Source organism: Aythya marila (genome assembly GCF_965140915.1).
Source record: "Aythya marila genome assembly, chromosome: 5".
NCBI lineage: Eukaryota > Metazoa > Chordata > Aves > Anseriformes > Anatidae > Aythya > Aythya marila.
In genome coordinates this window covers 31,701,343-31,723,801 of record NC_139046.1, presented here as the reverse complement: position 1 = coordinate 31,723,801, position 22,459 = coordinate 31,701,343, and the positions used below count along the sequence as shown (strand labels likewise).

Below are 22,459 nucleotides of genomic sequence, written 5' to 3'. Positions count from 1 at the left end.
AAATGAGGTACAACTCCACAGGATTTGCAAGCATTGTCAAATACAATACCTTTGCATTGTCAAGGCCACAACGCTGCCTGAGGATTTTTAATCTTTCCAAGTAAACCGAAGGCCCCACTTCCTCCCCATTTGTGTTTCCTATAGATGAAGATACAGTGTGGGTAGAAACAGGAACACATGTTCCTTCCATCTGAGGAGAAATTCCTGGAGGATGGGGGAGGAGGAAAAAAAGTAAAGAAAAAATAAAATATTAAAAACTCAAAAATAACCCTTCTTGATCAGTTGCTTCAAGTGAGATGCGATAGATGAAGAATCAACCAATCCATAGACTAGTAAACTCTTTGCATTTTCACATGCATTAGATCATTTCCTTGAAAGAGCAACAACTGAAAAGCGAGAAAAGAAATGAAGACATTTAAGCAGCAGTAGAGCAGCTCCAGAAGTAGCGCTGGTGCTGACAGCTGGAGAAGGAAGGGTGTGCATGGGAGGGAGAAAGATGCTGATGCAGATCAAAAGTAAACAATAGAGGGAACTCAGCAATTACACTGGCAGGATGGAAAATATTTGGAGCCTTCTCTTTTTCTAAGTTCAGTAGTACTTCTGGCAGACCTCACCACTGATTCTAAACTCTTTACTTCTTGTTCAGTTAACTTGAAAGGTATTGCAAATTCCAGTTGAATCTGAAATAATGCTTTCCAAAAGGCATGTAGTAGAGAAACTTTAAACACTTTGTTAAAAGACTAGGAAAGGACTTCACATTAGGAGAAAAACTTTCATTCTGAAGTGAACATCAAGTTACAACGCTTAGCGTGGACAGGGATTTGTTTTTACTAGTTTACTGCAAGGGTGTTTAAAATAGATTTGAGAATTAAAGTGTTTATACTTGGTTTAAATAAAGCCAAGCTCACAAGACAGACCAATATCCTTCATTGTATTTAACTATTACAGTTGGGGAAAGACGACAAAACTGGGGCACAAATTCAAAGTGTTAACTGCCAAACTAAAATTTCTTGGCTGTACAGAATTTTAGAACATAATGCAGAATTTTCTGTTCTATCTAGTCAGACACATTTATAAGGTTCTGAAATAAGCTTTCTTCTCACAGTAATTCACAATGCAGGAACAGGAGAAAGAACAGTAGCTGAAGATTAAAATCTCACAGGACAGTTAGATACTTGAAGAAATAAGTGTAGTTTTGCCAGACTGTATCAGGTTTTACTGTTAGCTAATCATTTGTCACATTCCTCTCTAACACTGCATTAGTCATTTGTACTTATCTGCAACGAAAATACTCACTAAAACTTAAAGCATGTTTAACAGTAATTTATACCATATAGAAGTTTACTTGTTGAAAAGGAGACATCTGTTAAAACTTTCAAATTCCATAACAAGCAGAGCTCCAGCAAAAAGCCTGCCGTACCGTTTTTGTAATGAAAAGGTGAAAGGAGAACCTGACAGCTGCTGCTGTTACAAACCAGCTGTATGCCTTCCAGAAACAATTCTCGATACCAGAAACATGAAACATATGCTAATGTTTAATACACAGTACAAGACAAATTAAAACAAATTAGAACAGCTGTTTTATCAAGCGCCTTTCAGATATTTTCGATGCAGTGTGACAATGGTTATAACAACTTTCTTATAAACAAAAAAATGTGTAGTCTCTGCAAACGGTGCCTCATGAAGCAACGCAAGTGCTAAGAGAATACATAAATTACTTCAGAATACCATAAAAATTTCAAATATTTAACATGGCACATGCAACTGCTCTCCTTGTATGATGTCTGCTTCTCATAAATCAAATTGTGTTGCTATAAAATATACCTGTAGAAGAAGGAATGCGTCCTTTCCCCTCCCGTTCTGTTTCTATCAGCCGGAGGCCTCTTTCCACATAGCTCTGGAAGAACTGAGATGAGTTTTTCAGGAAGGGCTCAATGTCTGCATCAGAATATTTCTTTTTGTATTCATATAGCTCTGCCAAACCCTGGGAGAGAAGAGTTCCTGTGTATTACTACAACTGCTGTATACGCCATTCTAATGCATCATGCCTTCTTCCTTGCAGGAAGAGACCAATTACCTCTTTAGTGTTCTCCTTGGAGCCAATCTTCTTAAATATCTCTGCCAAAATATCATTCACTTTGGCCTTTGAAGCTTTTTCCTCCTAAATAAATAAAGGGAAACTTCTAAACAACATGAATAATATAAACTTCTCTTAAAAATAAAGGGCAGCTAGACAAATCCACAGTATGCTCAAACCCGTTAGCTGGATACAGAGCTTCAAAGATGAAGAAAACCTTGAGGTGACTAGGATTGTTGCATAGCCACTGTTTACACAGAATGAGAGTAAAGACATCATCAAGCTGTAAGCATGCTTCTAAGAGACCAGTGTTTAAAACCTGTTTTGGGCAGTGTCAGCTGTTCGCAGATGAAGTACAGTAACAAGCAGTATCAAGCCTGTGCTGCATACCTGAATGTCTCAGAGACCATCTGATCCTGAAATCACCTGAATATTGTGTGCATATAACAGAAACACACTAAGTTCCCAAAACCACCATAGAAGTGGAACTAGGAAAGCACTTCCAACGTTTGTTGTATGTTGGACAAGTAAGTACTACTTCATACTCCACAGTCATTAAGCTTGTTCCTTGAGTAAATTGCCTTACATTCCCTCTTCCCACCATCACATTTCTGTTACTTACTGTGCGAGAAGCCCCTTTTTCCGTATCCTTATCAGCTTTGCTTCCAGTCTGGTCCATGGAGTGTTTCATTACTCTACATAGGTGAGCCTCCAGCTCAGACTCATTTTTGTTGTCTATCATCGTTAAGTGATCTAAGATCTGAAGAAAAACAGGCAAAAACTTTATAGAACACATTAACATCCAATTTCAAAGCAAATAACTATCACTGTCTCTGACCTTGGGCCCTTTCAGCTTGCACAGGGTGTGAAGCAGAGTCTTCAGTGTCCTTATAGGAAACTCACTCTTACACTGCTTCAGCTTCTCTTTGGGAAAGACCTTCATGAAATTGTGGATATCCAGTAGAATCCGATCCAGATTGATGCTATTAATAGTTTCCGGAAGAAGACGCACCATTCTCCACAGACACTGGAATGACAGGCTTACTTAGAGCAAGACAACTCATGGAAGAAGCATTTAAGTACTTTAAGAGCAGATTATACAGAAGTATCAATGAGTCATTTCACTCTGCTACTACATACCCTGACACATGCAGCATGTCTCTCAAAATTTGTTTAACTGGTACATACAGTCTTTGTAACTAGCTGCACCATGTCCAGGTCCTTCTTTAGCAACAATACATAAAACTGTATGCGTTAGTGCTGACCTCACTACCAGTAACAGGAGACTGAATGCTTTGTGCTAAGAAGTGTCAGCAGATAATGCATGCATACTAAGTACATCTGAACAACATGCTTTCAGGTTTAGCCTTATTAAATTTTTAATGAGAAGAACTCAGTCTTAGTTCCCTAAACCATGCTAGTTACAAAGGGGTGTTGTATGATAAAGAAAAAAAAATTACATCCATACTAATAAATGCACACATTTGTGTGTCCCTTCTGCCTAAATTTAAGCCAGCTCCAGCCTGGGATTCTTTGAATGCATAGTACCGTGCTGTGCCTAAGCAAATAAATCCAGCAGGTGACTCCTCTGTAGGGAGTTTACACACAAACTTCTGCGAACTATTAGTGGATGTGACTATTAGCAGATGTAAGCTTAGCATACACAATGAAGTCACTGCATGTAACATTTAATAGAATTATAAGAAATATTTCAATTTATGGTCACTTTTTTTTTTTTTTTTTTTAAATATATCTGTTTTTTAAAGTTAGGTTGTTGATTCAGATAAACCAAATGTTTTGGAGTTTGAAATCTCTATTAAAGACTCACCTTCATGACAAGCTCTGAAAACTTAGGAGAGCTGGCTGTTGCTAGTAGACTGTCTTGGAGCAGAACAAGCAAAGCACTAGAATGAATAAATTCAGTAACAGAATTACACAGGGAAGTGCTACACACAGATAAGATGCCAGTTCCCAAACACAGTATCACACTAGAGACTGGGGCTAGTCCAGCAGTTTATGTCATGTTGTGTAAGAGCTCTTTCTTTCCAGTACTTTACAGGAGTTTAAGAGGCAGTATGCTGACCTACCAAGCACACAGAATTGCACTAAGCTAGTTCACTTAACCTGCCTTCAGCAGTAGAGATTGTGCAGTCACGCTCTGACTGCCACCAACAATCAATGACAACTCTTTATTAACTAACTCAACAATTTTATATACATCATTCTTTCCTTATAAAATGACTAACAAGCACAATTAGATCACAGAAGAACAGGTGAAGAGAAGCAGTAATCACAGTTTGTAACTTCCTTTTTCTTGTTCAAAATATACCTTAAGATGTTGGTCTGATCAGACTTTTCCAGAACTTTCACTACCAAGAGGTTGACTGATCGGATGACCTGTTCACCCTCCTCGAGGTCTTCAACCCGAGAATCCAGCATTAATGTGATAAGACCGTGCATTAGGTCCTTCAGTACACCAGTAGAAGCCTCTCGAGCCAGACTCTCTATCTGAAATAGCTACCAATTGAGGACAAGATTAGAAGATTTCCCTGCATGAAATACTTCAATATAAGGATTTCACCACACTACCTAATCCTTTGACATTCCTGCCCCACCCCTCAACATTAAACAATAAAAATGCAACTAGGGAGGTTACTTCTACTAAATGACTTCTGAATATACTTCAACCCCCAACTAAGCACTCAAAAGGTAAGGAATTAGTCAGATGGTCCATTTGCCTGCAACTTCCACACAGAGATCACTTGCTTTTCTCATTAATTTGTAGGTTAAAGCCTTACCGATATCATGCTCCCAATAATACAGCTGTAAAGTTTCACTATTTCATCTTTGTCTAGCTTCTCATCTGCCATGTGTGTATTGTAGATTAGCCGAAGCTGCATAAACGTAGCTATTAGAAATTGGTCAATATGTCCAGACATTGCTTCTGCTTTGTCCTCCTGTCTGAGGACCTCATCAATCTAAGATTTAAAAACAAAACACCCAAGTACAGTGAAGTCAACATACTGAAAACAGTGCAAAATAACTGTAACTTGAAAACATTTCTGTAAGAAAGGTCTTGCCCTTCCAATCTATTTGTCAAGGCATTTCTGTTCTAAGCTTTTACCTGAAACCAGTAACCACAAATTTCTATTGCTAATCCCAATACAAAGTATTTCTCTTTTATAGAGCTGCAGTTCTATCCTGTACAAATGAGAACATTACATGCTGCATTACAGATTCTGGAATTAACAGCTTCATAAAATCTTCCAGAAAAAAAACACTTCTACATATTTAAAGCCACCCTATAAACACATAAAAGCTATGAGGGAAAATACAAAATTCTTTTGCTGAGGACCTGCAAAACAGTTTACATTTAAAAGTTAAGCCTCATTCCAAGTCTGCTTTTTCGAACTTTTAGCATAGGTATACATACACTTGACAAAACCAAAAGACGTACTGATTTTTTTTCCCCCTTAGTGCTTCTCTAAGTTTGATCAAGCAAAATTTTTATTGCTAAAGCGAGTCAGATGGCCCCTGTGCACTTAGTGTTGTCATCAGGGAGATTCTGAGCAGAGCCCATGTCACCCAACACGGTCGCTCCACCAGAGTGCAGCTCATCACTCTCGCAGATAAATAGTTGAATACAGTATGAGTAGTTGCTACCTTAGTTCTCTTACCTGGGCCAGAGCCTGGATGCTTGTATTTATATCACCACTGGCTACTTGGGAAATGACGAAGTTGATAGTAGAAGCTGTATTACTGTGCATGTCATCAAAGTGTGGGGACACAGCACGGATCCTAAACAGTTGAAGAAAACAAGATTTTGTTACCCTTTCTCCAAAGAGTTCTGGTTCGTACTGAACTGCTATTCCCCAGTGACAGTTTAGAGACAAGAGAGAAGGATTTCATCTTCACAGGGGACACTGAAGGCAGAAATCATTTGTAGCGTGTCTATTGCACTATGTAAAGACACTGATAATACATTTAGAAACTCAATATTGTCTTAAAAAACATGTAAAATACAAAAATGAACAGAAATCAGTGTCTCTTCTTATTAGAAAAAAAACTTATCCAGACTTTAGAACAGTACCCCCTACTGTCACTTTGACATCTATCTTCGAACTAGTTGACTGTTTGCATTGTTATGTAAAGAGGTTTGAATGTACAAACCAGCACGGTCATTTCAGCTTCTCAAAATAGTTTCAAGTAGCCCTATGACTTCATTAAAGAGATGCAACTAGACTCACTTGGGCTCAGGAATCAGAACTGGCTCAAAGATGTCATCTAGTTTGTGCTGTACAAGTGCTGGCATCTCACATTTGACAGGACCATTGTCATTTTCAATTTCATCAAGATCCAGCTGGAATTCCCGTGGAACTGCATGTGATGTCTCAGAGTGACCGCCCATGTTGCGATTTTGGCTACAGAAACCAGGAGAGAGGTGTTAATTGTATATACAACAGGCATGAGTACTAGCACTAGCATCCACTGGTAGCCCTAAAGCTCTCATAATAGAATAGCACAGATTTTGGAGATATGATTTTATTCGAGCCCCTTAATAATCAATCCCCTTTGCTATTCCCCTTATTAAAACATTTTTTTAATAGGGTCAGAAGAGTAGCTGCTAGTTGCCTTCTTAGTAATGCTCGTAATACAACCTGAAACCCCCCTACAGCAGTGTTAGGTACACACTGGTTCATTCTGAAAGTGTTCCAGCACAGCTTAAAGTAGCATGAATGGAATACAGAGTTAAGTTTCATGGGGGGCTTTTTCAACTGATGAATAGGATGCATATGCATATGGGAATCTTGCAAGCTTAACTGAATGTAGGACTCTCATTGTCCTTCAGAACTAATGTTTTGTAGTATATCTTTCAACAGAAGTGTTCTAGTACATGATTCTCAACAGGGACTTTTATTCCAAGATAACAAGCAAGTGTTAGAAATACTGTTTCTGAGCTTTTGTTTCTAGTACTGTTGCTCCAGGCTCCATGACTCACACATGCTCATCCACTTCTGCACTATTTGCCTGCCCTAACAAGAACAGGGCTCAGTAAACACCAAATGTAACGTGTAATCCTAAATTCTCCCAGCATTTTCAACAGCTACCTAGCCAAAGTGCCATGTCTGCCTGCACTTTGATCTACAGTTAGCTTTGTAGAAACATGTATTTTTTGTTCCTTACTTTCATTTAGATCAGAGAATGTAAATAACCTAGAGTCAGCCTTGATAAACCTGTCACCCACAGGAAGGCATGACCAGGATAGAAATTAAAAGATAAGAGCCTTGCTACCAAGGAGTTAGTGGGCAGTACTTACATCCTATAAGTGCGATACATAATTCTGTCCATGGAGAAGCAGTGAAAAAAGGCACAAGACCATTTAGAAAGATTTAAAGACAGACAAGACAAAAAAAATTTTAGACATTTTGCTTTAAATTATTTGGCCAATTTTCACAACATGCAAAGATGATGATACAAGAACTAAAATAACATTGCTGGACATGATATTAGCACACATACTATACCAGCTGCAGACCACAACGTATCATTACATACTTGAGTTTGGAAGACATGTCCTCAACTGGTCCCTTCCGCAGCATGCTAGCATTAGCGCTGATGTTTTGAGCACGCTGAGGTTTCTCCTCTACTTGTCTCACGGGAGCTGCTGATGGTCTCTTGGCTGATCGTTTTATTCTCTCCTCCAGCATGCTCATGTCTTTTTCTGATAGCTACAAAAAATAATGCTTTCACTTAGTTTGAGTTGTGTTGAATTTAGAAATCTTGGTCATTTATAGGAGGTATACGCTTACTACCTCAGACTTAGATTTCATAATACCAAGGGTAGCTCAACACCACCATTTAGCAGCACTCTATCAGGGCCACTCTGTGCTACCAGATACTCCTGAAGGTGTTAAATTAACCCATGTTAACAAGCTGTAATATGGAATACAGCCAGTTCTAGTCCACAGTTTCCAAGAAACAAGTCATTCTGAATTCAAACCCTGGCACTACCATGTACTTCTAACTGTTGCTCGTGTTGCTGAAAAACCAAACTACCCACTCACATATCCATATCCCCTGTTAGGAAGCCCAGTCAATGTTTTAACACTGTGGACCCTGTCACAAAAGCCAGGGTCCTTCTAGAGCTGGCCTATTGAATGTACCCATAACTCAACGTGAAAACAAGGTAAGCCAACTGAATGCTGCAACTCTTGCGGTGATAAGAAGCATATTTATATGCTTATCTACAGGACTGAGGATTACCAGTAACAACATTTGAGCAAAAGTAGCCTGGACATTTTTGTGGGTGGTACTCTCCAGCACTTATAAGATGTATAAACCTTTCTGAAATGCTGTGGATATAGGGACTAGGCAGGGCATTCTGAAGCTGACAGCAATTCTTTTCTTAACCTCGAAAATCTGGAAATGGACTATGCAACATAACACTCAAAAGGAGGCAGACTGCACTCCGAACAAGAGATCTAAAATAAGAAGTGAATCTAACAGGTTGAAGAAAATGCAGCATTACTTCACACAGAGATTGCTACTAGTGAAAGTAACAGAGAATCACATTAAACCAATTTCAATATAGCATCCTGAATTACTTCAGGAACCAGAAAGGGAGTGTGGAGTCAACAGCCTTGTTTCCCTGCTCATTACCATCATATTCCCAGCAGTTTAAGTGTTGCTAAAAACATTATTGAGAGAGACCGCAAATTCAGAGAACAGAACAGGAGAAAGTGGTCTAAAAGCTCTTGACTCAAGTTAGAATTCAGGATACCTGATCTGTTATGCACAACAATTGTAGAAAACTCAAGAAACTGGCTTTCCACCGCTCGAGAATGGGAGACCAGCTTATTTTGGAAACTGAGTTTTGCTACCTTTAACTTCTGCTGCATTTATATAACATGGATAAATATGATTTCCAGAAAACAAAACAACAGCAATACAAAGCTACACAGGACTGGCACAGACCTTCAACACGTAAGTGCAGTAAGATAAAGCAAACAAACCAAACTTACCAGACTTCAGCTGCTAAACAGCTTGTGGAGATAGGCATAGGAAAAAAAAAAAGCAAGCCAAGTACTTGAGGAAGCCTCAACAACTAGCATTTTTTTTTTTGGCCAAGTTTATCCAAATCTCATTTCAAATCACAAGAATTCCAAACTCTGTAGCAAGTTGTTCCTTACAAACTTCTTAATTCCTATTAAAGGTCAGTGTTTTGCTCATTTCTGCAAATTTTACTTTTCATTCATGAGCAACCAGGTTATAAATTTCACAGTCAGGAAAAAAAATAATCAACTTTTAGGGTATCTATGGTATAGCAAGTTATTCCCAACATAACAAAAATGCTCTTGACACCAACAGCAAAATGTAACATGACCCATCACAAGAAAAACAGTGCAAATCCCTACGCAAGCGTATGGATTTGAACAAAAGGACGTATTTCCAGTTACACTTACATTTCCAATCAGCTTGAATACTTGGTCACCATGAACATTATAGACAGTCACAATGGTGTTCAGTGCAGCATTGCGCACAGTGTTGTCCCTATCACCAATGTGAGTTGCCATTTCTTTCAAGGCTTTCCCTGGAGTTGGCTGGCATACATTCATGCCATATGATTCAACCAGACATCCAAGCTCTTCCAGGCACTCTAGAGGAAGAAAATGACACACACATGCAAATTTAAAGCTGCTGGGAAGAGAGCCCTCAGATTTCTGTGCTGCTTGCACAATTTGAATGTTCACTGTAGAGAAGCATGAATCACAATGCTGAATTTCTTATCAGAACAGTAATTTTTGCCCTCCCTGTTGATAGATACACACTCTCCAGGTGATTCATGGGGCAAGTGGCACAGAGATAGCATGTTAGAGCTGTCGGTCATCCCCATACCATTGCAAATATTTCCTATTACCATATACAAGCAATGTGATGTTTAACTTTACATCTAGGTAGCTTAGACAGTTGTGAGCTTACAATGTTGTTTTATGCATAGAATTTAACTCTCTAGTTATATCAGGATGAGATATCCCTAAGGTGACCAGAGTGGTCTGAACTACACAAACACCATATGATAAATAATTCCCAAAATATAATTAAGACAGATGTGCAGTGTAGAGATACTTCTTTTCAAAGTTCTGATCAGTTTATCCGAGTCCCCTAGTCACTTGGACAATATTCTCATCACCATTCTCCCTAGTACTATTTTATTAAGACAAGCATACTCAAGGGAGACTATCTTAACATTGATAGTAATTTAACAGATTGTTGTACCTCCCAAAGACACAAAATAAAGATTATTCTCCTTTAAAATCTACACCCCGTAAGGATTATTTGCAAGTGCACAGAATTCTACACACAGGGCAAATCTCATGTTTCACCAAAAGTTATGCTGGCTTTTTGGAATACTAAACCATACAGTTTGAACTACTTGCAATTGCTCAGTTCATAATGCTATTTCCCACCTGCACGCTGTTTTGAGTTTTTAGATTTTGTCCCCTCCATGATAAAAGTAAACATCTTGCTGGCTGGATATATGAGACACATCCTGTTCAGAATGGCACGGACATCTTTGCGGATGACATCTTTTGGTTCTCCTACCTAGAAGAAAAGATTGGCATGTGTGTGGAAAATACGTAACATTTTCAACAGCCTCATCTTACCATTGATGAGACAGTCTAAATAATGTTAAGAAAACCCAAAAAAGGTTTTTGCATCAAGAATGGTTTTGCAAATGCCTTTTAAAGTCAGATGTGCGATATATTCAAAAAGAACAAATTACTGAGGTGTTTGACGCCATCCTATGTTTCCCACAAAAAATAAGGTTAACTTAAACAATGAAAAGTACCTTTAGGATGAGATACGGGATGAAAGAGGATGCTTCATTTTCAGTAAGGTGATACTCTTCTTGACTCAGCAAATTGAAAAGCAATTTGAGGTACTCAAGTGCTTTCATGAGAACACTTGTGTTGGTATCGAAGAACCGCAGGGTCAGCCACTTTAAGATCAGATCCAGGCAGCTGATGACTCCATCTTTTTCACTCTCCAAATGCTTGAAGTGACAGGAAAAGAAAAAAAGGAGGTTGTGCAAAGTGTAACTCTGTTCAAGATGGCAGATATAAGGAAAAGTTATGCCTGTTAAAACTGTCTACTTTTACTGGTTGACTCCTAAAATTTCAAGTGCTCACTTTTACCTTGTACAGCTTTCTGAAATTCTATGAAGTCTCCAGTGAACTAACTCATTTTTTCCTCTCTCAAGAAACAGTAAGGAATAATTTTATATGTTGTCATCCACTATCACAGATCCAAACTTACCTCAATCATAACAGCCAGTGCTTTGTTGTGGTGCTGAAAGTCTGCGTGAAACATCTCATCCTGTAGCCATTTGGCCACACAACTGGACATCTGAGTCTTCAGCTGCTCAATATATTCATCACGAGGAGTAGTGAAATTCCACTTTAACACCTGCAAAAGCCAGCATTTAGAACTCAAAGCATGCAGTACCTTCTGTTCTTGAAATAACCTGCAAGTTGCATTGCTTTTAATATTGCTTCAGAATCTGTTTTCAAAGTCTTCTCATCATCAAAAGGCAGTGGGGAAAAGTTTGGTGGTGTTTCCTCATCTTGGCTTATGTGAAAGATTATGTAGAGTGGTTATCTTTAGGCTGTTACCTTAATTATTACCAGTTACTTTAAATGGTTGTTTTTAGGCAAAATAGGCCTATTCACTAGCAAGTAATCGATAAACCCTGTGTTTTAAATAACAGAACTTCCACGGATAAGACAAGCTTTATAAGAAGTGCTGTTAAAAAAAACAAGCATGAAGAATTTACAGTGGATCTTACAACTCTAGAATTAGTTATGTGAAAACAGTCGATTAACTTGATACCCGAGAGAGTTCTCCACTGAATGAAGTTGTAAAAAGGCCTTTGTGTTTTACAAGAATGCACAAAATTCAGGAAAAACAAAAACACCACAGTAAGACTGATACGGACCTGTGAAAGTCAACCAGACAGTAGAAAAATCAATCCAAAGGATGGACAGAGCCTAGTACTTTCATGCCCTAGCATGTTTAACTAAGTACCAGAACAAAAAGGAAGGTATGAGGTTATACTACTTCAAAACAGGTGAATACATCCATTTTTTTTTCCTCACCTTCAGACCTTTCTCATCTTTCATTCTCTGCTCTTTCCCATTTGGGACTATGATAAAAATAGGACCCGATTTATCATCATCTTCCTTCAAAGTAGGCTTACTTAATACTTTCTTCCCCTGTACACCCTGAAAAAAAACACAACACAAACACAAGGTTTTAAGAGGCAATGCAAGACACATACATGCCTTAGGCAAGCAATTGCAAGCGTTAGATACCAGCCAACCTCATGCTGCCAAGGTGTACAAGAGCCAGAGAGAAACTAGAAGAGTAACATTGATTAGAATTTTAGAAGTACGTGCTCTGCTGCTGTGGAAGCAATACCCATGACAATGTGCGCAATAGTACTCCGTGAAATATGACATGTCACTCAACCAGTGCACTAGTCACCCACACACATCCCTAAAACCCAACGTGGTACCTGTTTGACAGATTTGTTCTTTGCCAGACTGGTATTGCCTTTGCTGAGGCTTGTATTAGTTTTGGACAGGCTGGTATTGCCCTTGGACATAGTGCTATTAACATCTGACTGCTGTAAATAAGCCACAAAAAAGGCTTTGTTGTTAGAAAGATTTACTCACTAGAGCTACTATTCCAAAATTCCTATGAGTTCACAGCAGAGGCATTAATTCTGGCATCAGAGTTTTGACAGATGAACGTATTAACCTAGGCAAGCCTATAATATCCTTCAAAGTTTGATTCATTCTTTTCTGTCATAAATCTGGACCTGTATCAAAACTGATCTCATTACAGCATTACTTTCAACAAAGGAGGCAACAGGACTGTAGAACAGGTTTTCTTTTTGTTGTTGCGTTTAAAAATTAATAGCAGAAAAATTACTGTAACAAAGCAGAAACACCTAACCACAATTCAAATGTAAGCCACAGCTGAGGCTATTACTATGCATTTAAGCATCTTCCTTCTCCTGTGTGAGAGCGCATTTTATGCGCCCTACTGTAAAGGAGAGATTAATTTCTTCCAATACATGGGCTCAAAACTACTGTACCAAGTATAATGTTGGAACTGCAATAGAAATAGTGAGTTCTCAATTGCATGAAACCAAGGACATCAAGCATATTCAGAACATGGAGTAAGCTGTTCACAAAACTGCATTTGTGCCAACAGACTAATTCAACAGTTAATAACAAAAAAAATAGTGATGAAGTAGATGATATGGGAACAATTTCAGAAATCAGACAATCACAATAATTCTTAGTAAATGCAGTCCCTAGCAAGGGCTATACTCTTTTTTTTAAACTTATAATACGTTAACAAACTACATCTACTAACTTAATTGAACCGATTTCATACAAAATGCAATCAGCATACCTTAGCTTTAGAGGAGGCACCTCCTGCTTTGGCTTTTTTGGGATCAGGCTTGGATTCCATGGTGTTGGACCCTGAATCTTCAGCAAAAGCTGGAAAAACAACAGACCATTTCAAACTACACGCAAGTCTATTTTAGGTCAGTGCTGGTTTTCTGTCCTTAGCAGAGAAGAAAAAATGTTGATGAAGATAATAATGCCTTTGTCACACTGATATCTGAGGACTTCAAATGTGTAAAAGAAATTCCTTCTATTGCATGTTAGCGTACAAAGTTCTCAATTAAAATCATACTATGTCAAATTTGTCATTATCAAAATAGGTTTAAAAACATGCACGCAGATGTACTGTGTGTGCTCATGTCTGAAGCTGTAGCTGTCCTCAGTTTGAGCAGGCAAGCTGACCCTAAGAAGGAGATAATGCAGGACTGCTTCTTCTAATCCCCTGTAACCCAATCCTGTCACCCTCTCCCTTGTGTCAGCACAAGCATTCCAGTAGCCCCACAGTAAACTACACTGGACAGATCATCCAGATAATTTTTAAGTGTTGTCACAGAATTTTTTGGTAATCGATTTTAGCATAACAATTAAGCCATTTTTTATTTTCGATACCACAGATATTTTCAAAGAGAAGCTCGCAGACAGTTGTATGGAACGATTTTAAAAACAAGCAAACAAAACGAAAACAAGAAGAAACCCCACACCCTCCTACAATGAAAGTCAAATCAACTGCATGACTGACCAGAACCCTGACCAGAACCACAGGCACAACTGACTGAAGCACAAAGCTGTTTGCAACTCTAACTACGCTGAAATTCCTTCTCCTGTTAAGTGGTCTTGACAAAAAGGTTCCCTGGAAACCTCAAAACTTAAGCTCCGTGAAACAGATACGTAAGACTATTAATTTGCCTGCATGCACTGAAGAAGTTTGAGTAAATACAAGCGTAATCAAGTCATTCTCTGCAAGGATACTCTTTCAGAAATGCATAGTACTAAATCAATAGAAGTTAATTTAGAAATTGAGAAGGACCAAGATTTTAACTTTTTTTTGTTGTTGTTCAAAAGTTCAGACTTCTTTTTTTAAGTGTTGTTCTGTTTCTTTAGATACAGGTACATAATATTAAAACAGATTTCCAGGTTAATATTCCACTGACACCCTTGTCTTTGGACCTATGAAACCATGTTTTTAGTAATAGTCCAGACCACAGACTTTGTGTAAAGAGTATTTCCGAAAGTTACCTTCAAAACAACTTGCTTATCAATCTAAAAAGAATGTCTACAACAAACTCTACAATGGCGTACCGCAGTTAGTAATATCCATATATAGCCAAAAGCTCTTCCCTGCAGATGACTGACCTACTATCTCAAACTTAGTACAGTAACTGTAAGCTTATCCACTAATTCTAATGCTCAGATCATGCAAATAAAACTCCTTTTTATGTAGTCCCAAGTTGGGAAAATCAATTAGAGAATCAATTTTACTGAAGCTGTGCTCTCAAAAAATATAATCAAACTTCAAAGTGCTATTTAACCCAATAAATTTACTTAAAGGAAGGAAAACCCACCCTTCTATTGCTCATTTCCCAAAACTCGAGAGGTTACCTGATGCAGGTTGGAATTTGGCTGGAGCTGCTCCCCCACCCACTCTGGAAGATGCTTTAGCAGCAGGAGCTGGTTTGGCTGGCATGTTGGCCTTGGCTTTCTCAAGCATGGCCAGTACCTGGTCTTTGGAAGTTGGCTAGAGAACAGAGGGGGAAAAAGTAACGGATATGGAAGTTTTACGATGCTAATACATGCTACAGACAAGGCAAACAGTACCACTCTCTAGTTAGCATCTTCCACGATGCTTATCTTAAAATATTATATTTTCAGATATTTCTGTTCTGAGGTAAAGCACATGTCATCCGTTAGCTTCTTTCTGCAGGACCTATAGGAAACGTGAACTAGCAATCCTGATGCTATTTGCATTGAACTCAAAGGGACTGAAGACAGGCTTTTAATGACCGAAGACATCAAGTCATGAGATTGTGAGTGTGACTTGTTAATATCCACTATTCAAGGTCACATTATCTAATCTTAGTGACAACAATACCTTCAGCTTGCTGGTGGCTTTTGCCATCTTCTCAAATCCAAGATGCATCATAAAGAACGGCAAGGCATCCTGTGCCTTTTTACGCACATCCCCATTTCGATCTTCAAGACAGGAGTAGAGGTGAGGCACACACAAGAGCAGGTCAGAAGGAACAGCACGGAGGGTAGGCAACTTTTCAGCTAACCAACCAAGCAGCTGAAAGAAAGAATAAAAAGTTTCTAGGGAAGTGCTTGCTGCTATTTGGAACACCTAGCATAAGCCAAAGAGCAGCTCAGTTGTAGAAGTGTTTCACATCTCCACACACAAAAAGAACAAAGCCCTACAACATCTGTTCAGACAAACATTCTTAATGTGAACTTTAATATCAGCAGTTTAAAAAAAATGAGTACAGTATGTCAATATGCAGCTAATTTAAAATTTGGAGCCTGGTTAGCTAAGACTGCTTGAGCTGTTTCTTCCTTTTGAAAAAAAGCATTGTAATTTCAGCTAGCACAGCTGATTAATAAGTTGCACTTCATTCACTTCAATTTATTAATGCCTCCAGTTCAGTTCAGGTCTTCATCACCATAGGGTTAATTAGAAAAAAAACAAAAGGGTAATCAAAACAGGCAAACTTTCCATTTGGGAGGCAATGAAATCTGAATTACGGCTAACATGCAGGGGTGACAGCTCATCAGCCTTGTGAAGTTTGACATTTTGTCAGTAAGAACAGAGTTACTTGTTTACCCATGTAACGGTCGTATTATGCAATGTCAGTCTGCTTAATTGAACATATTCCTTTGTAAGTAAGGTTATCTTGATTACATGCACATGTGGAGATGTTTACTTAGCAGAAGCCTACCTCTTGTCTTAGGAACGGATTTTCTTTTTTGAGTTCCTCAGATAGATCTTCACCTTCCAACCACTCCTTCATTCCTGTTTGTTCAGCCCAGGCATTCACAGTTGCTAACGCAGCAGCACGAACATTATTCTGTAACAAAAAGATTTAAGAAGAATAATTCTAAAGAAGGGTCAGAAGATTACAACAGAAGATTCTAGGTTATAGGCTTTGAAACCTTCTCTTCACTGCTCGAGAAACCTAATATTCAGAAGAACCTATTTTTAGTAATGCTATGAGATGCAGAAATGAACAAATTGCATCATACTAATTTGTCCTTTTTTACTAAACTACTACTAAAAAATGATAAAAGGCATCCTTAGAAGCACTCTGAACTTGCTACCATTCATTGATGAGAGTTTGGGAGTCTCCTTTAGCTTAGTTTCCTAGCTAAAGAATAAGGTTAATGATTTATCTAATTGTAAAGATAGATGTGGCATGTTCATAAATCAGGGCAAGTGGGTTATAGAACCTGTTATTAGTTGCAGGGCACTGTTATTTAGGATACATGTGAGCAGAAGTCGAACCAGGAATAGGGGAGCCCTCTACTCTTACTCATTTTCCATCTTCAGACTACTTTAGAACAGCATCAAACAACCAAAAGGCGCAAGTCTTATATAAATAGGAGTAACGTGCACAGTAATTTAGAGTTTTTGCCCCTTCAGTAAAATAAGAGAAGCACCAATGCATACACTGCCAGTACCAAGGATACAGACACATTGAGCATTAATGTGCTAATGCATGTTGGCATACATCAATATGCGCATGCTGTACTTTAAATTTCAGGATAGCTTGTTAGCAGACTAGAACACATTTTGATTTTTCATTAGTAGATGCATGAACATCACAGCTTGTAAACTGTTTTCTCTTGCTTTCAGATATATAGGCTCCTTACAAGCAGGAAAATCCGTAACACTGAGACAGAGGAGCAGTTTCCTTTTCCTAGAGAGTGACGATCAGCTTTCTTCAAGCAAGGGAGGGAAAGAATCCTATATGCTTGTGGAGGATTAGAAGGTGCTTGCTGAGTCTATGCTGAGTAAGCGTTGGCCTCCAGCAGAGTTGCTCTAATCTCCTGGCAATTCGGCTCAAAATTGAGCTTGGGGGAGGTACTGGCAAGACCATTCTTCTGCACAGAAATGCAGACTGTGTCAAGAGCCTTTCTCCTATGGGCACTACCAACAGCAAAGTATTTTGGTAGGAATCTAGTTCTGACACACATCTTTGGAAGCTTTCGAAGTGATAGCTTCTGTTGCTATTAGGACTTTCAGCTTCAGGCTGGTCGCCTATTTTCTGTTCTTTTTCCCTACTCACATGCAGAGTAGAAACATCAGAAGTACACCATCTCTGATAATTGCCTGTGAATTCTGGCACAAGACATTGGCATCGTACCAAGCCTCCTTTCCCTAACTCCTCAAAATAGCTTTCCCATGGTCCTAGCTTTGATTTTGACACTGTATCTTGACAAGCTCCACACTAACATTATACAAGCTTTGGTGTTGGTCATCAGTGACATGTTTCTACCTCCAGTTCAAAGGTCTCCTACATAACTAGACAAGGTACACTGGAATCCACATTGATACACGAAAAGAAGAGTACTAACAAGCAACTTTAAAAGCTAATCAGGTTTGTTTGGTCAAGTGGTATATTTTCAGCATCAAAAGTACATCTACATACAGTCATTTTGTTTCATTTAAAGTTGAAGCACAACCTTGACTGCATTTATTCACAAGCAGTAAAATATATCTCAGAATATATAACAAGGTAGAAATTGTTATTTTGATAATAAGCTGTCATTTAAGAAAGAACCACGCCCCAAGAAAAGTCCAACAGCACCACGACTTTAAAACTTCTTCATTAGCTTACAAATTACCATCTGTGTCTCAAAAGCAAGGCTAAATACTATAGCCTATATAGTTATTCTCAGACATAGCTTAGATAGTGAAAGGCAAAAAGGAAAGAGGTCTCGAGTGTCCTACCTTACTGTCTCCAAGGACTGTAATGACAGGAATGCCCAGGTTTTTCACATGCTGCTTGATATTGGGGCCCATCGCTGTTGCTAGCTGCTGAAGAATGCTCAGCGTCTGTTGCACCTGCACATAAACAGAAAGGCTTGGAATAAACTACAGCCACAAGCACCTGCACAAAACTCCAAGTCATATGGGGAAAGCAACACTGCTGTTTAGCTAGGCTTTTACTTTAGAATGCCTACTCAACTATATCCTTTCCAGACCTCAAATTCATCACACAAACAGGCAAAAGTTATTTCTATATTAAGTAAATTCCAATCAAGTTCAGCAAAAAAATGTTTGAAACAAGAGACTTATTTTTTGCCACAAGTAAAGCAATGCAACTTTTTTTTTTTTCGAGTTTGCTTACATTACTCTGAGTACAGAGGTAAACTTTCCCCCTTTTTGACTTTTTTTTTTCTCCAAAGACATTATAAAAATCTGCAAAGACAAATGTTTGTAAGAATGGGAAAGCACATAATCTGTAAATACGCTGTTCACTGGTTTCAAACTCTTCATTTCATGACATTATTAATAGATGTGAACCATAAGCAAGGTTCAGAAATATCTTGTCTGTAGTTCTATGCTGTAAATAGTTGAAATAGGATTTCAAATAACATACCAAGATTTTATTGGAGTCATTGAGACGACTCTTCAAAGCAGCTGGAAGTTCTCCTATGTTGGGCTGTATGAACTTAGCATCATTAATTATGCTCGTCACTTCATCTAGACCTTCCTTTCGGATCTTCCAGTTTTTATCCCCAATCTTAGACACTAGCTCAGCTGTGATCTTATCACTGTAAGAGAAAAAAAAAAGTAGTAAAAAGCCCATTTTCTTTGCTACGTGTTTTTTTAGTAATTTAGCCCTTTAACAACACAGATATCTGCTTATGAAGTGCTTAGAAATAGCAAGCTTTGAATTGCAGGGCAAATATGCCTTCAAGCTGTAGAACCCTAACGTACCCAATATCTGTTCTTGGCAAGAGATCCACAACATCATTCCCAACATCCTCCTGTTCCTCTTCCTCACCATCATCCCCACTGCCTCCGCTGTGCCTGGAAATGCCACGAGTTGGGGCTGGTGCTGTCTGCCCTTGCATCTGGAAGCAACACAAAAGACAGAAATTGCTATTTTAGAGTTTTTCATTTGACATGAAAAACGGAGACTGTTGCATGACCCAAATATGCTATCTCAGTGTAACAGACTTCTAGAACATAATGATACCCCCAAAACCAGAAGCTTTTTAATTCTGTCATAGGATAAAAAAAATAGACTATTGACCAAGCTACACACTGTGTGTTTGCAGCTGCTTTGGCAGGTTATCTTCAGAAGTTTGATTCATTTACAAAAACACAGGTTAGACCACAGTTTTACTACACATTCCAACTACTGAAGTTTCCAAGTAGTTTTAGTTTTAATGGTACTTGTTATTAAGAGTGCTAGACTTCATACCTTTTCAAATTCTGCATCTATCTGGGAGAGAAGGGCGGGCTTCTCATCTTCAAAAAACATTCGCAAAGGAGGCCCCACATAAAGGTACATGACTCCCAGCAGGGTAATGGCAGAAGTCCTTACAGCCTGTCAGAAAGATGATAAAAGCACTCAGTCTTCCAATTAAGGACCAAAAAAAAAAGTCAGTATTAAAATTGTAAATTTACTTACTGGGTTAGTTGCAGCAAGAGCTGTCTTCACGTTACTGATGAAAGCTTTGACATTCAGTCTGTGGGGAAAAAGATGCTCCCGTGAGTAAAACGCAACACAGCAAACACCAATGAGAAACAAAATCATCACAACATGCTACAGATTAAAATAATGCAATGAGAATAAACCAGATACATACAAATGACTTAGAAGCAGAAAATATTTGCACAGTATAATATGCCGGGTACAATGCAGATGGTAGCTATTTAAAAAGATACTGAAATAGACAGGTTTTGGAAATAACCTAATAAGAACGTCAGTACAGTAAACCTAGGATATTTTACAACAAAGACTGCATTTATTACAGCTGTACATTTTCTTAAACTATGACACCCACACAACTGCTAGGACTCAAATCCCAAAGGATAAGTCCAGTATCATTTAAGCACCTGATATACAGGTGCATAATAAAAGGTACTCTTTTGTTGACCTGTCTCAGGATCATCCAGTGAGAATGGAGTAGTGATAAAGGATCGTATCTTATTACTGAAGTTAGATGCTTTTATTTACACATATAGAGCTGGAAAGGCAACTGATATAGCCAGCATTACAGATGAGGGAACAAAAGTTCAGTGCATTTGCACTTATTAGGATGAACAGATTCTCAGTCCAATATAAGAAATAGTTTCATTCAAGTTGCTCTTGCCAATTTACTTAAAAGACATACCCAGAAAAGCCAAACTCTTTGATCGCGTTTGAGAGCCAGTTCAAGGTTTCTGACTGGTTTTTAGGATTCTTTTGAGAGAAAGCCGTAGCCACAACCTGGAACAGAAGAGTTAAATGTGAATTTTCATTGACAAGCCAGGTGACTAAGCACTGCAACAAATGAGTTAAAATACCTGCAAAGAAAAAAACAAGCCAGGGCAAATAAACCAAAACAGCTAGCATAATAAGCAAGCCAGAACTTGTTGTGTCACTACAGCATAATATGATTGCAGCTGAAGTGACCCAGAGGTTACAGAAGTACTAAAAGGCAGCTGGAGATCACCTGTGCTATGCAAGTTTAACTGTTTTGACAATATCTCAACAAGTAAGTCAGTACCTTGCTATTACCTCTTTTGAATTAAGGTTTATTTAACTGCTACCTCAAGAGATACCTTGAAAGCAAATTAATTCCAGAAAACACAAAATAAATAAATCAAAGATTTAGGAGTTATTCCTCCGACTGAAAATATCCCACATAGTATTTCTGCCTTTACTGGAAGAATACCTTTACTATTCACTCACCTGCTCAGCAGTCCATGGCAACTGACATGCCTCAGCTATCGCTGTCATGGCTTCTTTTGCATTACTCCCACATTTCACATCACCAACCTTGTCTACGAGACCATCTAGCACAACCTGTGCTGAAGTTTTGGAGAAGTTTCCTTTCTGTGCAATCAATGCAACTATATGCAGCTTCATCTGCATCACCTGCAACGTTCATAGCAGCAAGGAAGTCACTCATGTTTTCATGTTTTAAGACCTTTTAAAAATTATAGTTATAACTATATAATATTATATAATTTTATAATTATATTTAAACGATATATTATACATAGTACATATGTACTACATATATATAAAGCTCAGCAGCTTTATATATGTACTAAGATTGTCATCAGTGATGTACATGCAGCTAGGGCCTTTCAGTTAGTTAGAAAGGCAATTCACAGTAACTAACAGTCCATTACTGTTAGTTAATGTAAATAAAATGTATTACCTGAAAGTTTGTTTCCTTCCAACCAGGTTTCTTGGCCAGCATTCTTACTAGAGCTTGGCAAGGCATTTCACTTCTTTCCATGAGCTCAACAGCCTGAAGGATAAATATTAAGTTAGCCAGTCCATCATGAACAGTGCAAAAACAACAACAACAACAACAACAAACACCTAACAAAACACCCACACAAGTGAAGTTACCTCAACTGTCCTGTAACTTTCTTAACATTGGACTAAGTTGCAGAAGCTCTGAACATAACAATCGACCTGAACAGCCTTACCACAAGGCCCATTTCCACACGTAGTCCATTTTACATGTGCAAAGCCATTTAAGTGACAGTATTCATATTGCTACACTTTGTATATTCTTTAAAAAGCGTACTTAGAAGCACCTATTGGCCATTCCAGCCCTGGGAATTTAACACTTAATAAGTGGCCTGACTAGAAAGCAGATTAAGCTTGAACATAACCTAAATTAGCTGTAGTTGTTGTTAGACTCATCCATTCAAAAAAAGAGAGAATAAACACCT

The 22,459-nt window shown here is 38.3% G+C and overlaps 1 protein-coding gene across 4 annotated transcripts in view; it reads right to left on the bottom strand.

Moving 5' to 3' along the window:
- Window positions 1–22,459, bottom strand: part of CKAP5 (cytoskeleton associated protein 5) — a 48,020-nt gene that overhangs the window by 2,868 nt on the left and 22,693 nt on the right. For 2 of the 4 annotated variants that reach the window (XM_082762356.1, XM_082762357.1), the window contains exons 16-44: window positions 21,934–22,026; window positions 21,459–21,644; window positions 20,899–20,993; window positions 20,193–20,250; window positions 19,983–20,108; window positions 19,493–19,629; window positions 19,152–19,326; window positions 18,500–18,613; window positions 16,488–16,616; window positions 15,647–15,841; window positions 15,157–15,292; window positions 13,562–13,650; window positions 12,654–12,764; window positions 12,235–12,360; window positions 11,396–11,545; window positions 10,929–11,132; window positions 10,546–10,681; window positions 9,541–9,734; window positions 7,634–7,806; window positions 6,325–6,498; window positions 5,755–5,875; window positions 4,876–5,055; window positions 4,407–4,594; window positions 3,906–3,981; window positions 2,916–3,104; window positions 2,700–2,837; window positions 2,078–2,161; window positions 1,825–1,984; window positions 50–204 (exon numbers count right to left, since the gene is read on the bottom strand). In XM_082762356.1, the coding sequence (XP_082618482.1) occupies window positions 50–204; window positions 1,825–1,984; window positions 2,078–2,161; window positions 2,700–2,837; window positions 2,916–3,104; window positions 3,906–3,981; window positions 4,407–4,594; window positions 4,876–5,055; window positions 5,755–5,875; window positions 6,325–6,498; window positions 7,634–7,806; window positions 9,541–9,734; window positions 10,546–10,681; window positions 10,929–11,132; window positions 11,396–11,545; window positions 12,235–12,360; window positions 12,654–12,764; window positions 13,562–13,650; window positions 15,157–15,292; window positions 15,647–15,841; window positions 16,488–16,616; window positions 18,500–18,613; window positions 19,152–19,326; window positions 19,493–19,629; window positions 19,983–20,108; window positions 20,193–20,250; window positions 20,899–20,993; window positions 21,459–21,644; window positions 21,934–22,026 (4,092 nt within the window). The remainder of the gene's footprint in view (window positions 1–49; window positions 205–1,824; window positions 1,985–2,077; window positions 2,162–2,699; window positions 2,838–2,915; window positions 3,105–3,905; window positions 3,982–4,406; window positions 4,595–4,875; window positions 5,056–5,754; window positions 5,876–6,324; window positions 6,499–7,633; window positions 7,807–9,540; window positions 9,735–10,545; window positions 10,682–10,928; window positions 11,133–11,395; window positions 11,546–12,234; window positions 12,361–12,653; window positions 12,765–13,561; window positions 13,651–15,156; window positions 15,293–15,646; window positions 15,842–16,487; window positions 16,617–18,499; window positions 18,614–19,151; window positions 19,327–19,492; window positions 19,630–19,982; window positions 20,109–20,192; window positions 20,251–20,898; window positions 20,994–21,458; window positions 21,645–21,933; window positions 22,027–22,459) is intronic. The other 2 variants (XM_082762358.1, XM_082762359.1) reach the window with 2 other exon arrangements.